This window comes from Syzygium oleosum, unplaced genomic scaffold (genome assembly GCF_021117445.2).
Source record: "Syzygium oleosum isolate NSW1041296 unplaced genomic scaffold, Sole_v2.1 Sole_v2.04, whole genome shotgun sequence".
Taxonomy (NCBI): Eukaryota; Viridiplantae; Streptophyta; class Magnoliopsida; order Myrtales; family Myrtaceae; genus Syzygium; species Syzygium oleosum.
This window is the reverse complement of record NW_026607488.1, coordinates 13,298,756-13,325,263: the sequence shown is the minus strand read 5'-3', so window position 1 is coordinate 13,325,263 and position 26,508 is coordinate 13,298,756. Positions and strand designations below refer to the sequence as shown.

The 26,508-nt window shown below is 40.3% G+C and overlaps 2 protein-coding genes and 2 long non-coding RNA genes across 4 annotated transcripts; 1 reads left to right on the top strand and 3 right to left on the bottom strand.

Annotated features, from left to right (window-relative positions):
• Window positions 1-452: 452 nt before the first annotated feature.
• Window positions 453-2,037, bottom strand: LOC115662342 (stemmadenine O-acetyltransferase-like). Its single transcript, XM_030584494.2, has one exon. The coding sequence runs from the start codon at window positions 1,945-1,947 to the stop codon at window positions 622-624; it is 1,326 nt and encodes a 441-aa protein (XP_030440354.1). The 5' UTR covers window positions 1,948-2,037; the 3' UTR covers window positions 453-621.
• A 2,019-nt stretch (window positions 2,038-4,056) lies between these two features.
• On the bottom strand, window positions 4,057-9,100 carry LOC130138071 (uncharacterized). Its single transcript, XR_008816484.1, has 2 exons — window positions 6,191-9,100; window positions 4,057-6,103 (listed from the first exon to the last, which is right to left on the bottom strand). It is a non-coding gene; the product is annotated as an uncharacterized LOC130138071 (long non-coding RNA).
• A 3,324-nt stretch (window positions 9,101-12,424) lies between these two features.
• LOC130138054 (uncharacterized) lies at window positions 12,425-14,345 on the top strand. Its single transcript, XR_008816475.1, has 2 exons — window positions 12,425-12,581; window positions 12,701-14,345. It is a non-coding gene; the product is annotated as an uncharacterized LOC130138054 (long non-coding RNA).
• Window positions 14,346-23,705: 9,360 nt separating this feature from the next.
• Window positions 23,706-24,581, bottom strand: LOC115662343 (vinorine synthase-like). Its single transcript, XM_030584495.1, has 2 exons — window positions 24,268-24,581; window positions 23,706-24,198 (listed from the first exon to the last, which is right to left on the bottom strand). Exons 1-2 carry the CDS (start codon window positions 24,579-24,581, stop codon window positions 23,706-23,708), a joined length of 807 nt encoding a protein of 268 aa, XP_030440355.1.
• Window positions 24,582-26,508: the final 1,927 nt, after the last annotated feature.

The window sequence follows — 26,508 nt, the reverse complement described above, 5'->3', positions numbered from 1 at the left end:
GATTGAGAAATCTTACTAAAATTTTATTACGAAGTGACATAACTAGTTTCGATTGGGTATTGAAATAAATGAAACATGCATTGAATCATTGGCATTTTTGAAATACCCAATATAAAATTGCCACATTAATTAATAAATTTTTTTATTAAGATTTCTTTATATATACATACATATATGTATATATAGCATTGCTCATTTTAAATAATGGATTTCATGACCGCAATACCCTTCAGATATTTTTTAAGCTTGGATTAATGCGCTTTGATATTACAAAAAGATATTGATTTCATATCTGAATTGTTATTTACTCATTTTGAATATTTTATGATTTGACAAAAATATCTTCAAGACATTTGTTAACGAAATTACACATATTACAAATAGTATTTCTCCATTATAATAAGGTTTTCTAGACAAAAATGTCCATGGATGGAACAAGAAAAATCAAGGCATATGGAACTTCGAACATACTTTTATTTGAAGTTTGAATCACACATTAGTAATAATACACAAACCATTTAACCAGTTTATGACATCTAACAAAGCAAACGAACATATATGAAACCTTGAATCAAGCAAACCATAAGGGATTACTATCTTCATCAGTCGCCCTTCTCATGATCAAGGGCTCGGCGAAACGAACTGTAGCAACTCATCGTTGCGCTCGAACTCGATCATGTCGTGCTCGGGCAATGTGATCCAAGCTTCGATCCCATGCCCGCACCTCGTTCCCATAAAAAACACCATATTTCCAATCGGAAAACCGGTGGTGCACACCCAAGCGGGCTTTCCCAAGCCGAAATCCACCTCGTAGTAAGGAAACCCTGCCCAGCTGCTGAAGCCGTAGAGCTTGATCTTTCCCGCAGACGACTCTGCCAACTTCCGTGCCGCCGTGAGGCTCTCGTAAGCCTTGGCCAATCCCCTCTCGCCTTGAAGCACGCTCAAATATTCGCCATCAATTGCCCTTATTGATTTCCTGAGAATGCCTGCAAAGTCCTGCAATTCAACTGCCTTGTTTGCGTCCATCAGTGGTGCAACAGTGGTCTGCCACAGATTGCCCAAGGCATTTTCAGGCAGTGGCTGTGGCCTCATCCTGCTTCTGATGTTCACCACATGTGTCGCAGCTGATGATGGGGGGTACTTCTCGTTCCACTCTGGCCTCTTCCTCTCCACCTCCAAGGCGGATTTCCAAATGAGGGCGGTCACTGCCTCGACGCGAGTAGGAGTGGCACTGCCAAACCTGGCCCTGAGGCGTGCCAAGCTCTCACTGTCGAAACGAAACATCTTGGTGGAAAGCTTCTCTCTGCTGTTGAACTCGCGTGGCATTTGGAAGTTTACGTCCTTTGGTTGGAAGAGCTCAGATGCTTTCAAGAAGGGAGTGATGAGGATGGCTTCGCGGTCAGTGCCATTGAGGGCAATTTCCGACCATGTGGTGAGGAAAGCAGAGACTGACGCGCCGTCAGCGATCTTGTGAGAGATGCAGATGCCGATCCCGATGCCGCCACAGTCAAAGAAGTTGACTTGGACCCCTACAATGACTTGTTCCTCAATGTTGGGAGCGACTCTGTGCGGAGAGAACGGGAGGAATTGCAGCAGCTGATTGATGTCCGGGTTTGACAGGACTTTGGACAACTCGAAGTGAGCTTTCGCCTCCAAATAGAGCGCCCCCTCATCGTTGCAATCGATGGCGGCGTTGCCTTTCACCCTTCCCCCTAGAGGGTAGAAGAGGGAAAGCGCCTGCGAGAGCGAAGTTTTCAAGTTTCCTGTGACCGAGGCAGAGTTCGGCACCGCCTTGTTGTCGGGAGCCGAGTAGAACAGGATGATTGGAACACAAAGCGGGGGAGCCAGTTGGTCAAGGAGACAGAGCTTGAAGTTTCTGAGGTGAGATGGAGTTGGAGAGGAAGGCTTGATGGTCTCTGTGGAGACAACCTCAACTTTCATGGCCATGTCTGTTGGAAATTGAGAGATTTGAAAGAATCCTTTTAAGTTTCTTTCTGGAGAAAGTGTGCTTCTTTGGTGCTATTTAATTGCAAGATCTTGTAGTGTATATATAGAGAAAAGGGAGGAGAAATTGGCAATTTTTGGGTCATAGGCTCATAGCATCATGGCTAAACAAAGAGCACGTGCTGATCTTTTGTGGGAGCTTGACATTTTGAAGGATAAATTAGATATGATGTAAAACCCAATTTGAAGAATTTATCAAGCTTCTTTCTTTGATATAAGTGCGGCAAAAATATCATATATTTATATACTTAATATCCTGCTATAAAATTATTGACATATTTAATCGCACAATGCTTAAAACATATTGGATCCATATTCTTTTAATTGGATCCAAGTATATATATATGCAGTCTACATCCTCAATCTATTCAAAAACAGGTCGTCCATGCCGTAAATGACATTTTTTGGATTTTTCCAAAGGGTAATTTGGGCATTACGAGGGCCTAATCATTCGTGAAAAGCCTAATTTTAAGCCAATAGAGTAACGCCTTATTTGTTTAATAATTCTAGCCTTGCACTAGCATTATAACGATATTAATTTTATCTAGGGGGGTTTAGAACCCCTACCAATCGTGCCAATTGTCTTCAATTCATACCATCCTGAGATGTCCGCAAGCCTACGAGCTTGAATCTCAATAAAATTTCCTCACAAATTAGTAACTTGAATTTGAGAGAATATAATAATTGAAAGGGTTAATATCACAAAAAATCCCAAACTGGTATAACTGTGACAAAATTACCCTGTACTAATTTTTTAACAAAAAAAAAACCTTAAACTAATATACTTGCGATAAATTTACCACAAACTAAATATTTGACCACAAAAGATTCCAAACTGGAGGTGTATCATTAGCAGCTTGCTTGTTTCCAGACCTTTAAGTTATGTCTCGAGTTTAAGCCTACTAAATAAGCACAGTCCAAAATTAAAGCAAGCGAGTAGGGCCGGACAAATAACATTCAACCGGTTGTTTTCTGGTTTGTCTCTTCCTGCATTATTTTCGTGCATGCGTGCTAGCTGGATAAATAACAAGAGAAGACTTCCACTGGCTACACTTGTTTAATAAAGAATAATATCCCTTCTTTAGCATTAAAAGGGAGATGCATGGATACAACCGAGAAGATGAATTCTTCAATGCACACGTAATTGAGGGGGGTTTCGTCTTGTCAAAGGAGAAGGAAGATCTCCTTCGTGATGGCTACATCGTTATGGCCGCATGTGAAGGATAAGGGAGCCCATGCCGTTACTGCAAAAGAAAAGAGCAAGAAAGTTGTAATGATGGCCCATGTTTATTCATGATGGCCCCTCTCTATATAAGAAGAGGAGTTCTCATCAGAAGAATAAATGCGAAGTTAGAGCACGGAGAAGAAGAATAGGTGCTCTGAACACCGTGTATTTTGTACAGTTTACTTACATCCATTTTGAGTGGTTTAAGTTCGATTAAACACTTCGGGTTTCAGGTGTAAATTATGGGGCTGGGAAACACTTGAGCGTGAGTGATTATAACTTGTAATTTTCCGTTTTGTGGTGGATTATTTGTTGGCTCTCCCCGTGGACGTAGTTTCTGATACTCGAACCGAACCATGTAAATCTCTCGCTTCCTTTATTGTTCCTCGTATTATTTTCTCTTATAATTTCGTGTCACTATGTAATTGCAAAGATCTAGTCCATGTAACAACAATTGGTATCAGAGCTGAGACTTTGTAATTATGTCTAGAAAGAAATTTGAAGTTGAGAAATTTAATAGGAGGAATTGTTGGGGTTAACAATACAACCAAGGGGGGGTTGAATAGGTTGAATGGGAACTATAAGAAACTTTTGTGGAATAGAACAAGTAAACTTCAAATGATAATAGAAACAGATTATAGATATCAGGTGCACGTGTTGTTGATGAATAGAAAGTGATAATGATGAACTTGTAATGCTGATACTGAAGAGATGAAAGATAGCACATAGAGATTTATAGTGTTTGGCTTTATTCCAAAATCTACATCCACTCTCCACAACTAATAGTCACAATAAGGCTGTAATCCACTAGTAATTTTCAAGACAAGTTGAAATCAACACATACTGCTCCTATCAATTAATAGATCACACTATCAAAAAGCAAGTACTGCTATCATCTTATACAGTTGTTCTTATCATGATTACAAACAGTAGGAACACTACACATAGAGTAATCATCAATACACAACAACTATAAACAAATACAGAACGAAGAAGAACCCTCAAAGCACTAAATTAGTTTTGTTTGTTTCCACCCAATGCCACTACTTTTCTTGGATTGAATATATAGACATCCAACCTCATATGATGGTTCCCAACAAAAATTCTGCAAGTAGCCATTGGTTCTATCGTTGCTTGCAACAAAGCTCGCTCAAATTCGTTAGAATGGCTTTCTGTCATCGGAAACGTCTCTCTGACAATGGCGGTTTCCCAAATTAGTGTCAGTGTACTTTTGTCTGGGTCTGTCTCCAACTCATTAATGCGAGAACTACTCTCAATCAACTCTGCAGCTCTTTTTCGAATTCTAAACCTTAAAGATAACCGGTAGACACCAAATCGAGATTGGAAAGAGGGCGTCACATGTCCTCCACCTCTCTGATATTGGCAGCTGCTCCTACTAATAATCTGCTGCTCCCGATAATGATCAACTTATCTATCTTCTGGTCTTGCCAAGCATATTAGCGATTATGACTCTATCAAGTCATTCACCTTCATGGTCCTTCCAAGTTTTACTGAACATTCTCATTTTAGGCTTGTTCACCATCACCATGTCCATCTAATCTGTTCACCAAATCTTAGTACCTCTAAGTCATCACGAACATCCCCATTCTTCTCAGTTTGTTCACCCTCGATTAAGGTTTTTTAAGATATTCACCTTATCTCAAAGTCCTTCTAGCTTGTAAACATCTCGACACCAATTCATTGTTCACCCTTGATATCGGTAGCAATCCATCGATATTAGGAAAGCACTCTTGATAGTGGCAAGCGCTCCTTATAGTAAAATCACTAGGTGCTAATAATGACATCATTTGCATATTGGCTTGTGCATATTTCACCTGGTACTTCTCAATCAATACACACATTAGTAGTATTTGATTATTTCTTTAGAACAACATAGGGGATTTTTTCAACACGAACTTTGGATTGTGAAGTGTTAAGATGTATGTGCTATTAACAACTCAAGATTTAGCCAATGCATTGGAGGGTATGGAAAAGTAGCCCAAAATAATGAAAGATGTTGAAAAGGAAGAATTAATGGGGAAGACAAGGAGTACGACCCTGTTGAACCTATCGGATGAAGTGTTAATAGAGGTGGCTGAGAAGAAGGATGCCATGACACTATGGGAAAAACTCTAGACCCTCTATGTAACAATGGGTTTGAAAAATCAGTTATACATGCTGAAGAGAATGTTTCAGTTTCATTATACTAAAGGTACATCCAACGAAGCTCACCTAGATGAGTTCAACAAACTCATGATGAATTTGAAGAACGTCGGTGAGATACTAGATGATGAAAAATAAGGCATGAAGCTATTGGTGTCTCTACCAACGTCGTAGAAGCACTTTATTGACTCACTATTGCAAGCACGTACTACACAGAAGAGGTAAAATCAGTCTGATTCTCTAAGAAGTGGCAGAGGAAGTTGCGAGATGATGGTCTGACGTTGGAGGTCTAGCAGCAAAGCTAAAAACATATCAAAATTGCGACATAGAAATTCCAAGGGTCGGGTTTAACTGTTTTGAGTGTCACGAAGAGGGACACATGAGGAGAGACTGTCAAAAGTTGAGAAATAAAAACGATGGGCATAATGTTTCAAGCAGTGTGGCAAATGTTGCCTAGGAGAGTACTACTGATGCCAAGTTTGTTTTATGTGTGACTACTAGTTCGACTGGAGACGAACGAGTCCTAGATTAGAGGTGTTCCTATTATATGACGCCTCATCGAAACTGGTTCATTACCGACAGAGCTATAGATGGTGGTAGTGTTTTTGATGGCAAATAATACAGTCTGCAAGATTGTGGGATAGAGAGTTTGAATTTAGATGCACAATGGCGTAAAGTGCACACTGACAAAAGTGAAAGCTCAAGATGAACCTTATTTCTCTAGGTACACTCAATGACATCGGGTGCAAGTACAATGCTGAACATGGAGTTGTTGAAGATGGAGCTCCATTCATGAACCTTATTTCTCTCGAGGTGCCAGGAGAATTGGGAAAGATCGTGAATGGAGCTGCTATAATTTCATTAGTTGAGTTAGACACAAAATCGACTTAGTTATGGTACATGTGATTATAGCACATGAGTGAGGCAAGTATGACGATGCTGAGTGAGAGATAGTTGGTGAAGGGTTAGAAGATAAGGAAGCTGGATTTGTGTGAGCACTATATCTTTAGGAAGCGGTGCCGAATTAAATTTAGTATAGCTATTCATTCAACCAAGAAACTAGTTGAATAAATTTACTCAAATGTATGGGGCCCATCTCCAATTCCTTTGAAAGGCGGTGTCCAATATATGCTAACATTCATTAACGACTATTAAACTTGTAAAATGAGTGAGTCGAGTCGAGTTGAGTTTGGGTTGGGTCATAAATGTTCCAACCCAAATTGACTCATTAACCTGTTTATGACCCATGTATTCACAGTGCAAATTTCTCGGCCTATATCCAACTCAATCCATATTGCTAAAACTCTTCCATATTTAACCAAATTTAGAAAAAACTAGTTTCTTATGATCTTTTATAAAATTTATATTGGTAAAACACTTCAATGCAATACAAATCTAGTGAATAATTATTATAATTTTTTTAAAAATAAAATTTAAAAAAATCAAAAATCAAAAAATTGAAAAAAATTGAAAATGATTTGTTTATGATTCACTTAAACTAGTTAGGCTACCCATTTATGATCCATTTGAAACCCATTTAAGTCCCATTAAGTTGTTAGGTAACCCATTTATGACCTACACCATTAAAGATGAGTTAAACCCATTTTGCCACCTCTAAAGATTATTCGAGCTAGGTATAAGTATACTTCCTAAAGTACAAATCCGAGGTGTTCCATCGGTTCAAGAATTTTAAGACACTGATTGAGAAGAAGTCTAGTAAACTAATAAGTGTTTGAGAATCGATAATGGCATGGAGTTCTTTGGTAACGATTTTACCGAGTTCTGCTAGAAAGAAAGGATTGCGAGATACCGCATAATTTTCAGGATACCACAGTAGAATGGCGTTGTAGAATGTAAGAACAGAACTCTACTTGAGCGAGCTCGGCGCATACTCTCGCACTTAGGATTGGCAAGGAATTTTGGGTCGAAGTAGTGACATGGCATGGTACCTACTTAATTGATGTCCATCATTTGTTATCGAGTGGAAACTCCTAAGGAAGTATGGTCAGTGAATCTTGTTGATTACTCCGAATTACGAATATTCGGATTTCCAGTGTATACTCATGTGAGTGATGGTAAGCTTGAGATGAGGGGGAAGAATTGCTTATTTATGGGTTATGCACAAGAAATGAAAGGTTACCGGCTAGGGTTCACTAATCCCAGAACACCTAGATTCTATGAGACTGCTATGGTTTGAAAGAGGGGTCTTGAGACACAACCAGCAAAGCAAGCGCATCATGGTGTTGATAGTGTGTTGGAGCTTTAGGTGAAGCCTTTAGAGACCTTAGAAGTAATAGAGGATGAGACTACAAATGAGGCTGCATTTCCTGATGACAGTGATGCAAAACAACTAGCAGAGCCGCAACATAGTATTTCCAAGGGAAGACAAAGAAGGCAAATAAAACCACAGGTACGTTATGGTTATTTAGATATTGCCTATGTGTTGACTCTAGGTGATGAGGTAGAGATAGATTGTCGGGTGCAAAACAATCGAGGCAGCAAGGTACAAGGCAATACTTATTGCAAAGGGGTATACTCAGCGAGACGGTATTGACTATAATGAGTCGTTCTCTCCTATAGTAAGACATATTTCTATTCATCTAGCACTTGTCTTAGTTGCTGCTCAAAATCTCGGATTGGAGTAGTTGAGATAAAAACGGCGTTTCTTTACGATGAGTTGGAGGAGCGAATTTACATAAGGATTTGTTATTCTGGGTAAGGAAGACTATGTTTGCTTATTATAGAAATCTTTGTACGGATTGAAACAATCTCCTAGGTAGTCGTATAAGTGTTTTGATACTTTTATGGCTAGTCATGATTATTCAAAAAGTCAGTTGGATTGCTATGTTTATTTTAGGAGATTTGAACATTGGTAGTTGATTTATTTGTTATTGTATGTTGATGACATGTTAATAGCAACTAAACCAATGTTTGATATTGATGTGCTGAAATGGCAGTTGAGTGTTGAGTTTGAAATAATAGATTTAGGTGTTGCTAAGAAGATATTGGGTATGGAGATTTTGTGTGCTAAAGTTGCAGGAGTGTGTCGCGACTTACCCCCTGTCCCGATCGGGTTTAGGCCAAGAAGTATTTGTTGATGGATATGAACAACGATTGATTTGTTTGAAAGACAAACCAAATGGTTCATTAATCCAAAGACCGAGGCACTCCCAAGTCTCATACCTCGCATGATGAGAATTTTTTAATTTACGCATTCGATTGGAGTCGCCACTAGCCATAATCAAGGGTTGGCTAAAAACCTTGATTGAGATGCGGGAGTGTCGTCTCAATAAGTGCAAAAATCAGAGATCCTAAAATTCAGGGACTTGATTACACTAACGATCTAACTAGTGTCCTTTCAGTACCTAAACTTGAATTTCCGCAAACTAACGTACCAGGTAATCTATAAAAAAAGCTAAGATCTCACCTAACCGTTCTAAAAATAGAAAACAACAATCAATGTATTAAAAGCGTGCAACCAGATAATTACGAAGAAATAAACAACCAGCGACCTAGCATCGTCTCTAAAAAGAAAATGCAATCAAAAGCCCTAAAGTAAAGCCCTAATGGCTTATCCGATTTTTGGGAATTTTTTAGAGGGTTTTTCAATTTTTACAAGTTTTAAACTAAGTCTAGAATGAGATTAAACACTTAGATCTAGTGAAATTAAGCCAAAAACTAATTTCTGAACATTTCCTAATTTTTTGGATTTTTCTGAATTTTTTTAAATTTTTTTAAAAATTTTAATTTTTTAATGTTTTTTAATGTTTTTCAGACTTTTTAATATTTTTTGGACTTTTAAACATTTTCGAATTTTTTTAAATTTTAAAATATTTTTCAAATTTTTATTAATAAAATAAAGATTCCGGACTGGGTCCCTAACCCGATCCGCCCGACAATTGACCCGACTCTCTCTGACCGCCCCGGATCCTTTTTTCCTATTTCTTTTCTGATTTTTTTTTCTCTTTTCTTTTTGCCTTTTTTTTTTCCTTTTTTTTCTATTTTTTCTTTTTAGTTCCTCTTTATTCCATTTTGTCTTTTCTGGTCTTCCTCCCTCCTTTCGTGCCTTCTGCCCAGAACTTCTTCACCGAGACTTCTTCTTCACGCCTTCACCTTCAAGCTTGCCGGTGGGTTCCCTCGCCGAGAGTCTGCCATGTCAGACGAACTCTCGGCGAGGCCACGGCCAGTCCAACATCAGCCACCACGTCGCCGCCAACGGCCACCACCCCATCGGACCGTCGGCTAACACAAAAATGGCACCGTCGGTGGCTATTTTCCTCACCAAATCCATTCATCTTAAACAAAAATTCTCTTGCCAAACAAACACGCATATCTCATTCAAATAGCGAAGAAAAGGACTCACGCTAGCGGCCTCTAACCGTGGGCAACGCTCCGGCAAGAGGAATGATTTTCTGGTGGAGGCTCCGTCCACGGCCGAGTCCGTATGTGCGAATCGCGACAAAACCACATGAAAGACAAAGAGAACTTGAAGTTAGTGACAGTATTAGAGCAAATCGCGCATAAATCGAAGTTGTGGAGAGTCGGTTTTACATAAAAGTATTCGGCGTTCGTTTGGGCATTTTATCAAATGGGTAGTGTGCAACTCAGACCATCACTTCCAAGCCTGGATTTACCATCATTTAAGGCCTAAACCTAATATATTAAGTGTTAACTCGACCATTTTTCATCACGAATCAATGTGGGTTTCGCATGGTATGCTCAGAATCTCTTTGGTTGGTTTAACATTCCTAAAAAAACAGTAGGCGGAGAAGAAACAGGGAATTTTTTGGAGGCTTACCTGGTTTGAGCGACTCCTTCGACGATGAACGACAGCCAGCCGGTGGAGCTTTCGATGGGAACGATAGCTACCCAAACGGACCATCGGCGAACGAGCAAAAATCTCTCTTTTTTTTTATTCTCTCCTAGTCTCGGCTCTCCTTCAAAACCAGCTCCCCCGTTTCTCTCTCGGCTCCCCCCTTTTAGACTCCTGCCGGTTCTCTCTCTTCAGCGTCCCTCCAAAATGGCCTCGGGTCAGTCAACTAAGCCAGCTCCTTTTCTTTCTATTTTCAGCTCGAAGCTGCCATTGATCAGTCTGTCCACGTTGCTCTGCTCTGCTTCTTTGTCTCGGTCAGAACGCACGCGGGGAGCAGAGAGGAAGAGAGGAAGAGAGGGAAAATGAGCTATGGGCTGAGAAAGCCATGGGCTGGGCCAGGATTAAACAAAATAAGAGAAATAGGCCAAGGAAAGAAAGGAAGGGAATGGGCTCAGGCAGGACGGGCCGGGTCAAACTGGCTCGAATCTTCTTCTTCTTCTTTATTTTTTTAAACTATATTTTTAATTATTACATTTTTTATAATTAGAAAAAAAAATTCCAATAGACCCTATTAATACAGATGCACCTAATAACTATATGCCATGCAATTTAATGAAAATATTTTTGTTTATGGATTAAAAATTAATCCCTAATTTTCTGTGCAGTTAAACTCTAAATGACTAGGTAAAATTTAGGTGTCAACAGAGTGTTATAACTGTCTCAAAAGAAAAATATTTAAACGATTATGGCATGATTAACATATAGATGACAAAATCTGTAAGTACACCTTTAGTTGCACACTTTAAGCTTTCTAGTAAGTTATCACTGTAAACTGAGGAGAAGGAGGAACATATGTTATATGTTCCTTATTCTAGTGCAGTGGGAAACATTATGTACGCCAATGTATGCACTAGACCTGACATTTCACAAGTTGTGAGCATTGTTAGCCGTTACATGAAACGTCTACGTAAGTCTCATTAGGAAGATGTAAAGTGGATCATCAGATATTTAAAGAGAACAGCGGACATTTATGTAGTATACAGAAGGGATGGATATGGCAGTGAGACCATATCCATCCCTTCTTACAAGATCAAGTCAGTGACTTGGATGAGCGTAGATCTTTAGCAGGATACATGTTTACGTTAGCAAGTGGTGCAGTGAGTTAGAATGCGTTCTTACAAGATTATGTTTCCTTATCTTCAACTGAGGTAGAGTACATGACACTGACCTTTGTGGCGAAAGAGGTGATATGACTAAGAAGTATGCTCTTAGATTGTGACAACCAAGATACGATATATTTTGCTTATAATCCAATTTATTACGAGAAAACAAAGCATATCGTGTATCATTTTGTCCGAGATGTCATAGCAAATGTTAAGGATATTGTGAAAAATATAGTGACAATGGAGAATCCCGCAGACATGATGACGAAGCTTGTTCCTTTGGCAAAGCTCAAGCTTTGCTCGAACTCAATTGGCATACAGAGAGATTAAGTGCTTGCAAGGGCGCTGGAATAGCTGTCATGGATAATGAACACTATATCTTGACTGCAAATATCTTGAGTTTGAGCCCATTAAATAAGCACAATCCAAAATTAAAGTAACCGAGTATGGTCAGACAATTAATGTCCAACCGGTTGTTTTTTGTTTTGTCTCTTCCTGTTTTAATTTTGTGCATGTGTGCTAGCTGGACAAATAGCAGAGAAGACTTCCATTGGCTACACTTATTTAATGAAGAAGACTATCCCTTATTTGGCATTAAAAGGGAGTTGCATGGAGACAATCGAGAAGATGAATTCTGTTAGAATTAAGTGCACAAACACAATAAAATAGAGAATAAAGGCGAAAAAGAGAAATTGAGACACAAGATTTATCTCGATTGACCCTTAAACAGAACTCCTGTGACTGTTTATTGATGGAAAGTATGAATCATACCCCAACAAATTCTTCAATGCACACGTAATTGAAGGGGGTTTGTCTTGTCAACGGTGAAGGAAGATGTCCTCATGATGGCACATCATTATGGCCACACATGAAGGATAAGGGAGCCCATGCCATCGAAGAGCTCTTGGAAAAGAAAAGAATAAGGAAGTTGCAATGATGGCCCATGATTATTCACGATGGCCATTCAGTGTAACTTTCTTCTCATTCACGACAAGCCTCTCTATATAAGAAGAGCTAGAGTTTTCATCAGAAGAATATATGCGAAGTTAGAGCACGAAGAAGAACAGGTGCTCTGAACGCCGTGTTCATTTTGTGCAGTACATTTACATCCATTTAGAGCGTTTTAAGTTAGATGAAACGCTGTAGGTTTTAGGCGTAAATTATAGGGCTGGGAAGCACTTGAACGTTGGTTCCGACGCTTGGACTGAACCACGTAAGTCTCTCGTGTCTTTTATTGTTCATCGTATTTTTTTCGCTGATAATTTCGTGTCATGATATAGTTGCAAAGATCCGGTCCGTGTAACAACACAGACTGTCTGTCCATCTTTGCAGGAGTGTCGGCCATCATCTTTCCTACCCAGGTGAGTTTCATCAGGATATGCTTGAGGGAAAGGAAGTGGGTGTCGCCGTCTGAGGAATTCTCTTGTGCCATTCTTATCTTAAATCTAGTTTTGAACGGATTTCGAAGTATAAGGTGCTTTTTAGGAGCTATGTTTTAGAAACCGTGAAAAAACAAACGTAATTCACAAGTCAAAAATAAAAATTTACCTGGATGAAGTTTATAATATACACAATAAAGGCGATATAATACAAGTAAGAGTGGTGCTCAACCCGTGGTAGTGTGCATATATAGCTTGGAATCCCCTCTCCACCAGTTCAAAATGTCCAACTTGTATATCCAATTCTGTGAATCTCCCCCACGTAGTCCACAGTCAAGTATGTATTCGCCTCTTGAGCGAATGACCCTGAAGAGCTAGAGGAACTTTCACTTGCAGTCTTCGTTTTATGTACCAAACTCCATCCGCCTGACCAAAGTGCACTGGATGAGGACGACAACACGGGTTGTGGGGCGGAGGCTCTCGTACAAAATCGGGTGGTGTTCGCATCATACATAGAGTACATTAATCTCTTCCCCATGACCGTGATCTTTATCCCATTTGGACCGCCTTTCTTACCCCCAAATTTTCGTATTATAGAAGAAGCACAGTTGTGAGCCCTTCCACTTGCTGTCCCGGGTCCAGTACAGCAGACAAAAGAAAGGTAGAATGTCCATGTAATATTTAAGGAATCTGTCCTTCACGGCATCCACAACAGGTTTTAAAATAAAAGCATCACCCTCTTTCTTGGGTAATCGATCCGATATCATGAGCAGAATGAAAAGAGAAAGGGGAGTAGATGATTGATGACATATGAATAACGTCTTCCTGTATCATTAAAAGGTTTGAATAAATCCCTAAAGCTTCCAGCAACCATGTCTGTATTAAAACGGGTGTAGTTGCACTTTCGTAATGAAAAGTAGAAAACAAGGTGAGATATGCCATATCATGCATATCCTATCTAACATTAGATAAGTTAATTTCACCTAGCGCTCGCGACTAACGGATATGAACAGGTTTCTCTCTACATTGCATGAAAAAGTGCTTCGACTCATGCCCTCTAAAGGGCGATTACCTAATACGTGCAATCGAATCGTCTATACTAGTTACTTTATCCGAAAAAAGAAACAGTAAGCCCATGTTTCATTCACGAACAGATTAACTATGCAGGGTACCTGAAAAAGTCACCATTGCAAGTAGGTATAAGTTGTGGTATCAGATTCCTAACCTTGGAGTTGTTAACACTAGCATTAGCCAAGGTAATGGAGAAAGCTTTATCCGCAGTACCAGACAGTGGAACAATCTTACGATTTCTACAACAATATCTTCACCAATATAAGGAAATTCTAGCACTTTAAAAGTCGGAGCCCTCTTTTCCAAGACCTAATTCGGACCGATGCAATGGCTTGTGGCACGACAAGTTGTTAACCTGCTAGTGCCAGTCCACAAATCGGAAGTCGAGGAAATTCGAAAATCACCTGTGAAAAATAATGTACCAAGGCGATTTCTTTCGTTTGTACCACCTCCTCATGTGACTTGGCGAATCCCAAATGTTCCGCGAAACTAAAAGGTTGCTCGGCGGCAAGAATTTGGTGTGCTAAGTCTCTTTGATTCGTCTCCTCGTCATATTCGAATGAGCTTGCGGTTTGACCAGTTGCATTTGAAGAGTTTTCGCTGCCATTTTATCGTGTTTTATTCGGGACCTTTTCATGTGGCATATCCTACTCAATGACTTTCCACCTGAAATCGCTGCCACTTATCGTGCAGACACGTCTTCATTATGCCATTGCCAAGTTTGCAATCAAATGTCCGCCTCACAGTCAACGTTTTCCTCCGTGAACATGGCTCGGGGCCGTCGGGCTAGGGGTTCCATCGGCCGTTCGCCCTCCCAATCGTTTGGTGGCGGTGTATTGTCATTGTTATCGACATGGTGCTCCCGGTCAGCCTTCACCTGACCGGTCTCCTCGTGCTCGTGGGATTGGCGGCTCACTGCACTCGGGTAACTGGCTTTCCCCCAAAAATTTATAGAAACAGTGGTTATTCTCCGATGTCGATGGAGTTACATTGATCGGTGTCAAGGTCAATGATGAGAGGGAAAGCACCGGCCTTTCCCCTACCAAGCTCGGCCCACCACAGCCGCTAAGTCACCCTAGATCTGTCGCTCGCGCCAACGATGAAAGAGGCACGACAACCTCCTTTTTCTGTCCCCTATCACTGCCTTGTAATTATTTCTTTTTTAATTTCGTTTGTTTCGCAAAAAATAAATAATTGAAAAAAGAAAATTTCCTAAAATGATCGTTTATATTGCTTGAAATAATTCGTTAATAAATGATATTTTTAAAGAAATATTTTCCAAATCATCATATTTTCCATGGTGGCCGCATAGAATTGTTTCATCAAGATGATGATCGTTCGATCAACAAGTGGCAGGATTAAATAGGGAAACACCAGCAAAAGATTGAGTGATGACCCTGACGAGATTGAATAGTCGAAATATTTTTAGAAAACCTGGTCATCTTTTATAGGGAAAGATAGGTTTTCTCAAAAAATGGCTTAAAGTGAACGTTGTTTCAAATAAGGGCCCAAAGTGGCCATTTAATTTCCAATAAGGATTTGAAATGGTTATTTGATCTCAAATAAGGATCAGAGCTCACAAGCCGGCTAAATCTTCGCCAGTCGACGAGCATATGCTTATTCCAACAGAACGAGCAGGGGCATTTTTGTCCAAATACATTTTTTTATTTTCTTTTCTTTTCCTATCATTTCACTATTCATCTTCTTCATGCTTGGAGGGAAGTTGCAAGTCTCCATGGTGATGATGATGGATAGAAACGTGGCTGAAGTTCTAAACACATGACACGCACACAATCTCTCTTGTCAGAGAGAGCTAAACACATCATCATCAGGAGATTAGAAAGATTGTGTGTTGTCTTCCTCATTCACCCACATCGACCTGCGTTCAAATGTCTTCCATGGCCGTCGGCACCAGACAAGCTGTCCTCTCTCTCTCTCTCTCTCTCTCTCTCTCTCTCTCTCTCTCTCTCTCTCTCTCTCTCTCTCTCTAGACGTAAAAGCATATATTTAACTTGTTTCCAAAAGCCAGCTTCTAATAAAGTCACCTTTGATCTCTCTCTCCATACCTTGATTTCGCCCCTAAAAGGCCATGGGATAGCTCCGACAAGAAAACCCTCAATTGCCGGTCTGGCAACCGCAAGTAGCACGGCTCCAACAAGAAGAAGAAGAAGAAGAAGAAGAAGAAGAAGTTTGAGTCGGCGGCGCTGCCCTCCCATGTCGGCTAGAAGTAGGAAAAGCAGAAGAGACCGGAGGCTGCTGCAAAGCTCGTCCATCATGCCGCTAACCAAGTGCAAGCTTCGGCTGTTGAAACAAGAGCGGATTAGGGACTACTTGCTCATGGAGGAGTTCATGACAAACAAAAATCGGCTCAAGCCATGGCCACGAGCAATGACAACTCGTTCTATCACACCTCAAACCTTCGAGTGCGTGAACATCCTTCCTTGGTCATGGAATTATGACGTCTTAGGATGCGTCGCTGACCCATTCATTTTAACTTTTAATTAAACGCAAGCGGAAGCAATCATAATCCACCCAATCACAATAACATGGATAGTCAGGAAAACACACGTCAATATATACAACATCATCAGCAATATATCGGGTTAACGTATTACAAGTCTGCTACGCGAACCTTCCTAATTACAACCACAAAAGGTAGGGGGTTAACCTAGCTCCTCTATCTATGAGGGCAACCTCAAAAGGTGTTCCCTCTCAAAACAGCCAGTTCCTATGAAACGCAATGCATACTCATACTGAAAAATGATTAACAATAACAAGTGAGATAAATTTGAGTAAGTTAACGACCTAAGCCTTAGTTAGGAAGTCAACTCACCTTGGGCGCTTCTAAACATATAGCAACCTATTGATGGCAAATCAATAGCAAAGCAACCCTTGCTTTGCCTTAACTACAAACACAAGCAGGTTACCAGCCTAGGATAAACAAATGTGCTATTAAACAATCGCAGGCATTCTTACCTTGCCTTGGCACACACACACGCCCTGCACATTATAAACCAAGATGTGCAATCATAATGCAACAAGCACATAATATATAATTAGAACACGCTCAGTAATTCTCATGTACAAGGTATCCACACGAATCCTGATTATGAAGTGAAACTGTCTTGGCTCATCCCATACCGTGCCTCACAATTTCATCTTATAATCAGGAGCAATGCAACATACTCTTTCACGCGAGTTCCGATTATTACGACCTCACAGGGCCACGGCACAACCCGCGTTACTCGGATCAGGTTGGCCCTCTACTAACCATCATAACTCTACAATCGCTCCAATGAGCATAAAACAAGATCACATAATTGCATAAACCAGAGGCATATCATAGTGCATAAGCAGACGCAACATCAATTTAATAATCCAGACACGTAATTATCACTTTCAGGCACAATGCATTCATCCATGCATGTTGCACTCATAATAGTCCAAATTATTAAACAACCACTCGGGACCACAACCGAACCCCCGCCGGTGTCTTCCGGCATAATTGGGCATTATCTCACTCTGTCGGGCACGGCAACGTATGGAACCACCTCCCAGACGGTAGTCCATAAGGAGCATTGGTCTGGCCTCAATCGCAACACGACATTGTCTAGAACCCCTGCTTAAACGGCATCCGAATTCCTACCGGGCATCGTCCAGAACCCCCGCCTAGATAGACTTTCATGTGACCATGCAGACACACCAACTACTCAAGCCAATTCTTTATCTTTGAATTTAGCCAATACAACAGGGTATATGATGTGTTATTCTCTTATGCATAATGTCACATATTGCACTCAATTTTCGCACAATGTTACACATTGCATCCCCAGACCCCCACTGGGAGACAAGCTCCTTTATGTGATCACATGAGTATAACAAATACACAACTCATTTATAACTTAGCATTTAGCCAAATGCAAACGTAATTCGTGCTTACACAATAAATTACTGTAACTTCTATACATAAAAATGCAGTAATAAATTCACACGTGATCACATATATACAATCAACCCATCAAACTTTGCACGATTTCTTTTTTAAATATCCTTGCCCCATTTAACTCATAAAACCGGACATATAAAACCGACACCTCGGGGTTTTTCACTTATATGTCCTTAAAAACCCTTTTAAAAATTAGTAAACAAGGTTTATAAAATGGGCAAGTATTTTTCAAGGCATCACAAGTTTGAAAGCACATAAAGCATGTATAGAATCACCACAATTCACTATCACTTATCGCCTAATTGCGATAATTCATTAAATAAAAATCGATAACTTATTGCTCCCCTCACGATAAACTTATCATCCATTCCTCGATAGCCTATCGCCTATTTGGTGATAGCTTATCACCAAATTCCCGATAGCTTATCACCAAATGCCCGCTAGCCTATCACCCCTTTGGTGATAGCTTATCAATCCTTTTCCCGATAACTTATCATCCATTTGATGATAGCTTATCACATTTTCTCGATAATCTAACAAGTCCACTTATCACCTATCGCGATAGCTTATCACTTCCACCTATCACTTGTCGCGATAGTTTATCAACTAATCCCTCATTAATTAGCACTAAGCAAGATTAACTTAGTCTAATCTAACCCTAAGTAATTTTAACATACTAATCAAGGGATTAGAGCGTTAACTCACCCGAAAACGATTCCAACCACATGGGCGCGACGGCGGCGGCAACGACTACTCGTGGCTCGGTCCGAAAAAGACACGGGATGATGACGGATGGCTTAGACAGCAGCCAACAGCTTCGGTGTAGGCTGATTGGCTTACGGTTTAGGCAGATCGGCAGTGGGAACCGCCCGAACGGACAGCACACGAGGATGGGCGATCACGGCGCGCGACTAGTGGCTCGGTGGTGGTTCCACGACAGTAAAACTAGCTGCTAGAGGGGCGGTGATGGTCGTGGCCGAAGGTGGTAGCAAAGAAGAGAGGGAACGAAAAACGCGAGAGAGAGAAAGAGAGAGAGAGAGAGAGAGAGAGAGAGAGAGAGAGAGAGAGAGAGAGAGAGAGAGAGAGAGAGAGAGAGAAAATGAGAAAAATGAGGAGGAGAGAGAAAGTGTCTTGCAACAAAATCAAGAATGGATGGCCAAGATTAACAGTTGCTCACCAAGCCAAGATTGATGGCTAGGATTCCATCTTGCAAAAGCTTCTAGAAGGGGCAATTTGGTAATTAAGAGAATATGAGAAGGGTATTTTGGTAATTTCAGCCCTTGACACTATTCACGTGCACTATTCACACGGGCTTGGGCTTGGGCCAACAAACTTGGGCTTAGGCTTGAACGAGCCCAATTTGAGGAAAAATGGGCTTGAAAAGGTTAATGGGCTTGAAATGGGTTTAAAAGGCTTAATGGGCTTAAACTTGGGCTAAGCCCATTCTTCTTGGGCCGAAATCCTCCTTGGCCCCTGTCATTGGGCTTAGTTCCTTGCGGGCTTCTCGTCTTGGGCTTTTCTTGTACAAATTCTCAAAATTTCTTAATTTGGGCCCACAAGGGCAAAATCGTAATTTCCCTTCCATTGGGCCCTCATGGCCAACTATATAGTCCATGAGGCCCATTGGGATTTGGCCTTGGGCGTGAGGCCCATCTCGACCCGCTTGGGCGGCCCACTCATGGCTTCCATTCTCGGTCCAATAATTCATTTGTCCAAAATTTTAGGGCCCAAAACTATTCCTGGGGTCTACCTCGACTAACTCGGAAAGAAAAGTCTCTGAGCTATCTTTAATCGAAAACCTATAACCGGACCAAGGCTCGTGGCTAAACTTGAATGGGAAGTGCCCCTAATACGGCCTATTCGAGTTAGGCGGCCTCTTGGGGTGTCGCTAGCGTGACTTATGGTTGATTCGTCAATCAATCCACATTTAAGTCTTGTCAACCCACGGATCATTCTCGGTTATCATGTAATTGTGCAGAATTGACTTATTTACTCAGGGTATGTGGTCTTGTGAAATTAGCTTAGGATCGTTTGGGTTTAGTATAATGATTGTGCGGAATCGCCCGCAATCAATCTCTGGTTCATAGATGTAAGGCAATTCTCTCATTACTTGGATGTCTAATTAACCCACCGTAAACTGATTAATGATGACTCTTAAATAATAATCATTTATAGGTTAAAAACCTAAACCACAAGTTACGATATGATATGGGCTTGGGAGAGCCCGAGTTAAGTCTCAAATCTAGACTTAGCGCAGGCTAGGCTAGCCCCACATTTCCTCACGAAATTGGTCGGACAGACTAGCGACTCCACTGGGGACATCCAATTATCATGCTTTTAATTAAGTGAACTTAGGCCAGAAATTTTACCCTGTTCAAAAACATTTTTTGGCAATAAGGATTCCAGGTATAACCCTAACATTAAGGTGTTAAATGTTTATGCAGTTGGGAGTTATAAGGGGTGTTGTGATTGTAAACCCCTTGTTTTGCAAATTTGGAGTTTGGGAGTGAATGTTTATTTCCTGAACGTTTGAAGCGGTGCTTGTTTATAAATTTTGTGCATACTTTAATAATTTAGCACTACACTGTTGTATGCACAGCCATGTCATCGGATCTGGGCTACTATAGGGCATTTTATGATGGTGTTAAGAAAGATACGACCTCAGACGCGAGACCGCAATGTAGAGGCTGTCTTTCTTTTCGCCGAAATTTCTTTTCGGGTGTCGTAAAGTGTCTATTTTTAGCTGCTATCTACATGACTATAAGGTGTTCCTTTTAACTGAGTCGAGGTTAGAAGGACCTAACAAAACCTTAAATTGCTACATCCTTCAACTGCCATGTGTCATCCAACTTAGCAATTTGATCATAAAATTTAACGGAAACTAACGAAAGGTAAATTTGTCACAAGTGTACTGGTTAGGGTTTTCTCTGAAATTAACCCATAAAAGAATAAAAATTTTGAGGAGAAATTACAAAAATGGTCTTTGTACTATTTGCCCATGTTCAGTTTTGGTCCTCATTTTGTGATAGATTTGGTTTATAGACTAAATTTTTTTATCCTCTATGTAAATTTTGTATTTCCATCCAAATGCAGCTAGAATTTGCTGAATAAGTGCCGGAGATCAATATGTGGTGTTAATGGAGAATAAACAATGGAAATGTGATGATTTAATCCTAGAGTTGTACAAATTTGTCCGGCCCTTATAGGCCAAATTCCTCAAAAGCAATACTCAAGTATTGAACTACTACTTGGTCACTGATTTTCTGAACTAATTACAAATTCTAACTCTATGTGTTATTAGTACTTAGCATTTTTGTTAGCATGTGGACGAATAAAAACGAAATTGTCTAAAAATCATAATTGCATGTTAGATTAGGGGCCGAATTTGTTGAAAAAATAAATACAACAGAAATTGAGCGGGATTGTAATTTTTCCTTAACAATTTAAATATTGCCTTCATCTAATAGCTTGATTTTTTTCAAAATAATTAGTGTGATACCATAAATTCTCATACGAGTATTCGTGAAATATTTCGTAGTGGTCGACTTCACAGAGAGTCTTATACGGAAGACATGGAAAACAATGTTATAAATATTATTTTATATTTATGGCCAAAGGGACCACCGCCAGCCCTCTGTTGAATTCTCCCCTACATTTTGCTTTACTTTTGCTCTATTTATTGAATTGCTGGAACCTGGAAACGTGGGCCTGATATTGGTATCGTTGGCTTTGTCAACTCATCTATGTGGTTCATGTGACAACCCAGACCCCAGGCGACAGGCGTAGGATGAGGGATGGCAGGGAGGCTGCGCCTCTACCCTAGACGTGCATGGGGCGAGGCTAATCGCATGTCTCTTCTCCCACACTGCCAAATGGGGGGAGTCATGGGCTAGTTGATAAGACTTGGGTTTTCTATTCTGTGTAACGCGTTTTAAAATCGTGAGGAGTGGGCCCAAAGTGGATAATATTACAAAGTGATAGCCCTCGAGGTCCTTACAGGTGGTATCAGAGCTGACTCCCGATCGCGTGTGGGGCCCCAGTGAGGATGCTGTGTCCGTGAGGGGGGCAAAATGTGACAACTCAGACCCTAGGCAACAGGCGCAGGATGAGGGATGGTAAGGGAGGCTGCACCTCTACCCTGAACGTGCGCGGGGCGAGGCTAAGCACATGTCTCTTGTCCCACATCACCAAGGGAGGAGTCCTGGGCTAATTGATAAGGCTTGGGTTCTTGACTCTGTGTAACGGGTTTTAAAGCCGTGAGGGCCAGTAGGCTTAAAGCGGACGATATTACACATTAATAGCCCCCGAGGTCCTTACAGTTCATAACCCAATGCAATCTTGAAATCAGTCCATATTCATGTTAGGCATTTTGATCCTCAGTGTCTGTTAGAAGATAATTATGCGATAAAAAAGTATTAAACAAGTTTTAACAAGAAAATGGCAAATGTTCCGAGAAATCATACTAAAATATACATACTAAATAGGGATAATATCATGAAAAACCCCAAACTGGTGCACATATGACAAATCTCCCATGACCTAATTTTTTGACCATAAAAAACACCAAAAAAGAACACATGTGACAAATTTTCCCCAAAAATTCCCAAACTAGTACACTTATAACAAATTTACCATTCATTAGTTTCCGTTAAATTGGATTAATATCATGAAAAACTACAAACTAGTACATCTGTGACAATTGGAGGGTAAAACTCAAAACTGGTATACCTTTCAACTACTACGTGTCATCTAACTCAGCAATTTGACGGTAAAATTTAACGGAAATTATCAAAAATTAAATTTATCATAAATGTACCGGTTTTAGATTTTTGATGGTCAAAATATTAATTTTGGGTAAATTTGTCACAGGTGTACTAGTTTGGAATTTTTCGTGGTATTAACCCTGCTATATAGCAAGTTTTGTTTGGGTAAGATAAATGAAACCATGCATTGAATCACTGGCTTCTTGAAATATCCAATATAAAATTGCCACATCATTTAGTAAAAATGTTTTAGGAAGATTTCTTAATACAAGTAGCATTCCTTGTTATAATAATGGGTACCACGACTGCAGTACCCTTCGGATATTTTTTAAGCTTGCTTTAATGCGCTTTGATATTGCAAAAAAAAAAAAATATTGCTTTCATATTTGAGTTTTCTCAGGGTGTCTGAATTTGTTATATACTGATTTTAAATATTTTATAACTCGATAAAAATACCTTAAAGATATTCGTTAACAAAATTTTTCTGATAATATAACATAAAAAATATTACATATAGTATTTTTCCATTTCAACAAGGTTTTCCAAACTAAAATGTCCGAAGATGGAATACCAAAAAATTAAAGCATATGGAACTTTAAACATACTTTTGTTTGCAGTTTGAATCACACATGGATAACAACATACAAACCCTTTAACCAGTTTATGGCATCTAATAAAGCAAACGAACATATGAAACTTGAATCGAGCAAATGAAACAAACTATAAATGATCCTATCAGCATTGCATGGCGCTTCTCATAATCAAGGGCTCGGCAAAACGAACTGCAGCAACTCATAGTTGCGCTCGAACTCGATCATATTGTGCTCAGCCAAGGTGATCCATGCTTCGATCCCATCCCCACCCCTCGTACCCATCAGAATCACGGAACACTGGTGGGGCACACCCAAGCAGGCCTTCCCCAGCCGAAATCCACCTTATGGAACGAAAACCTTGCCCAGAAGCTGAATTTGTAGAGCTCAATCTCTCCGGTCCAGGCCGCCATGAGGCTTTCGTAGGCCTTGGCCAATCCCCTCTCGCCTTGAAGTGCGCTCAAATATTGGCCATCTATTTCCCTTACTGATTTTTTGAGAATGCCTGCAAAGTCCTGCAACTTGACTCCCTTGTTTGCTTCCGCTAGTGGTGCAACAGTGGACTGCCACAGATTGCCCAAGGCGGTCTCAGGCAATGGTTGTGGCCTCATCCTGCTTCTGATGTTCACCACGTGTGACTGCTGATGATAGGTAAAACTTCTCCTTCCTCTCTGGCCTCTTCCTCACCGCCTCCACAGCAGATTTCCATATGAGGGTGGTCATGGCCTCAACACAAGTAGGATTGGCACCGCCGAACCTGGCCGTAAGGCAAGCCAAGCTCTCACTGTTGAAACGAAACCTCTTGGTCGAAAGCTTCTCTCTGCTTATGACTCCGGGTGGCATTTGGAAGTTTATGTCTTTTGGTTGGAAGAGCTCAGATGCTTTCAAGAAGGGAGTGATGAGGTTCGCAGCACCATCAACGCCATTGTTGGCGATTTCGGACCATGTGTTGAGGAAAGCGGTGACTGCCGAGCCGTCAGCGATCTTGTGAGAGATACAGATGCCGATCCCAATGCCACCACAGTCAAAGAAGTTGGCTTGGACCCCTACAATGACTTGTTCCTCAATGTTGGTACTGGCTCTGTATGGAGAGAATGGGAGGAATTGCTGCAGCTAAGTGATGTCCGGGTTCGAAAGGACTTTGGACAACCCGAAGTGATCTTTCGCCTCCAAAAAGAGTGCGCCCTCATCGTTGCAATCAACACCAGCATTTCCTTTCACCCTTCTGCCGAGAGGGTAGAAAAGGGAAAGCGCCTGCGTGAGAGAAGTCTTCAAGTATCCCGTCACCAAGGCTGGGTTTGGCGCTGCCTTGTCGTCAGGAGCCGAGTAGAACAGGACGATCGGAACATAAAACGGAGGAGCCAGCTGGTCAAGGAGGCAGAACTTGAAGTTCCTAAGGTGAGGTGGAGTTGGAGAGGACGGCTTGATGGTGTCTGTGGAGACAACCTCAACTTTCGTGGCCATGTCTGTTGAAAATTGAGAGATTCGCAAGTCTACTTTTTAAGTTTCTTTCTGGCGAAAAGTGTGCTTCTTTGGTCCTTCACAACTGCTTTAAATCAAGAAAAATGCGTTGCCTTACCAAGCAAAAAGATAGTCAACGAGTTCATCTGCATGATGTTCAGAAAAGGAACGCATGATTGCAAGAAAACGATCAAGAACTTATGGGATTTGGAGATCCGTGCCCAAGAAGATAAAACTTTTTGAATAGAACGCATAGCGGCCACTCTCATCGTCTTGGACGACGGTGCAATGTGGGCCACAATTTCCATTTCAGAGGAATGGGAAACTGGTCAAAGAGGTTGGCCGACTAGTGTGGAAGCGTCGAAAGATTAGTAGAAGTTCTAGCCGGACTGTGAGCAAGTCAATTATATAAAATATATGAATAAGGGTTCTTTCTTGGGGCTGCTTTTAATCACAATATATATCATAAGACTTTGAAATACATTTGCTATGTATGACATTTATTATAGTTACACAGTGATCTTATAATCTTTGTTTGGGTTTTGCATAACTCAATCGAAGATTAATATTGTCAGATGGTTTATTTTAGACCTAATTTCTTAACGGGGACTCCGATTGATAGTCCTATAAGGTACTCACTATTAAGCGGGAAATAAAAGGTCAAAACGTTTTGGTTACCCGCTTAATCCTCACTAAGTGTGATGTCTCTCTTTTAAATTTATTTTCTTATCTTGGGAAAATTCAAAAAATTCCACTCACTTTTCACTCCAAATTCACTTGGTATCTCTACTATAAATTTGCATTCAATACGCAAATAATATAGATAAATTGGACGTGCAATTACAAAACACAAACTCTTTTATTTGCACACTAAAACCCAAGTTAGCCTCCCTTTCTGAAAAGGAAAGTTACTTCTCTGGCTTGATTTAGATTTTGATACTAAATAGAAAAGATAAATCAAATTAAAATGTGATGTTAGGAAGTAAAATGGATACAATCTGTTTTATACTAGCTACAACAAAAGAACATGACTTGAATACAATATAAATTTATTGAGAAACCGAACCTAGAACACAACATAATAAAATGCGGTCAACTTGAAACTGACACCATCCACAAATTTTCATAAATTTCAGTAAAAAAAACCGGTTGTCATCACATTGGAACAGTTTGTAATACAAGGGATTAAATTAAATGAATATTATTTCATTTTCGTGATAATCTGAATTTTGGTCATTAATAATTTGAGATTTCTTTTTTAACTTTTCACTTAGGAATTTTTATTTATTTATTCATGGTTATCTGGGTGGAGTTTGTATTCCCAAGGAAAGCTTTTTCCTTCTGGATAATGCACCTGTACCCGAGAAAATCGGAGATATGGGCCCTAATTGGAAAGTTCCAATTCTCACTCACGCACAGTGAACGAGGCTTGCCGACCACACAGTATCAAAGAAAATCATACTGTGTAAAGAAATATCTGAATCTGGGGTAATCATTAGTTGGAAAGTTACAACGTGGCAGTGTCAGCGACATCTTGGTTTTCTAATATTAAGCACCTTAAACGTGTAGGAAAAATTTCAAATAAATATTTGAAGTATCTTCATTTTCTCAAATAAAAAGTTGAAGTAGCTATATTAATTTTAAAAAAGGACTTGACTTCACCGACTGATTAAGGGCATTTTCGTTCTTTATTTGTTTGATTTTCTTTTCCTTTTTTCTTTCTTTTTTTTTGCCCTTTTCAATTTTTTCTTTCCTTTTTGCCGATGGTTGGCCGCTGATCTCAAGCAATGGCCGACCATAGAGGGTCGGGCAAGGCTGCCTTGAAAGCCATAGCGAGGGCTAGCTTTGCCCGGGCAACCCTCACTACCCACAGGCAAGCCCAACCCTTGCTAGATCTGGGGGAGCATCGCCTCGCCATAGCCAATGAGGA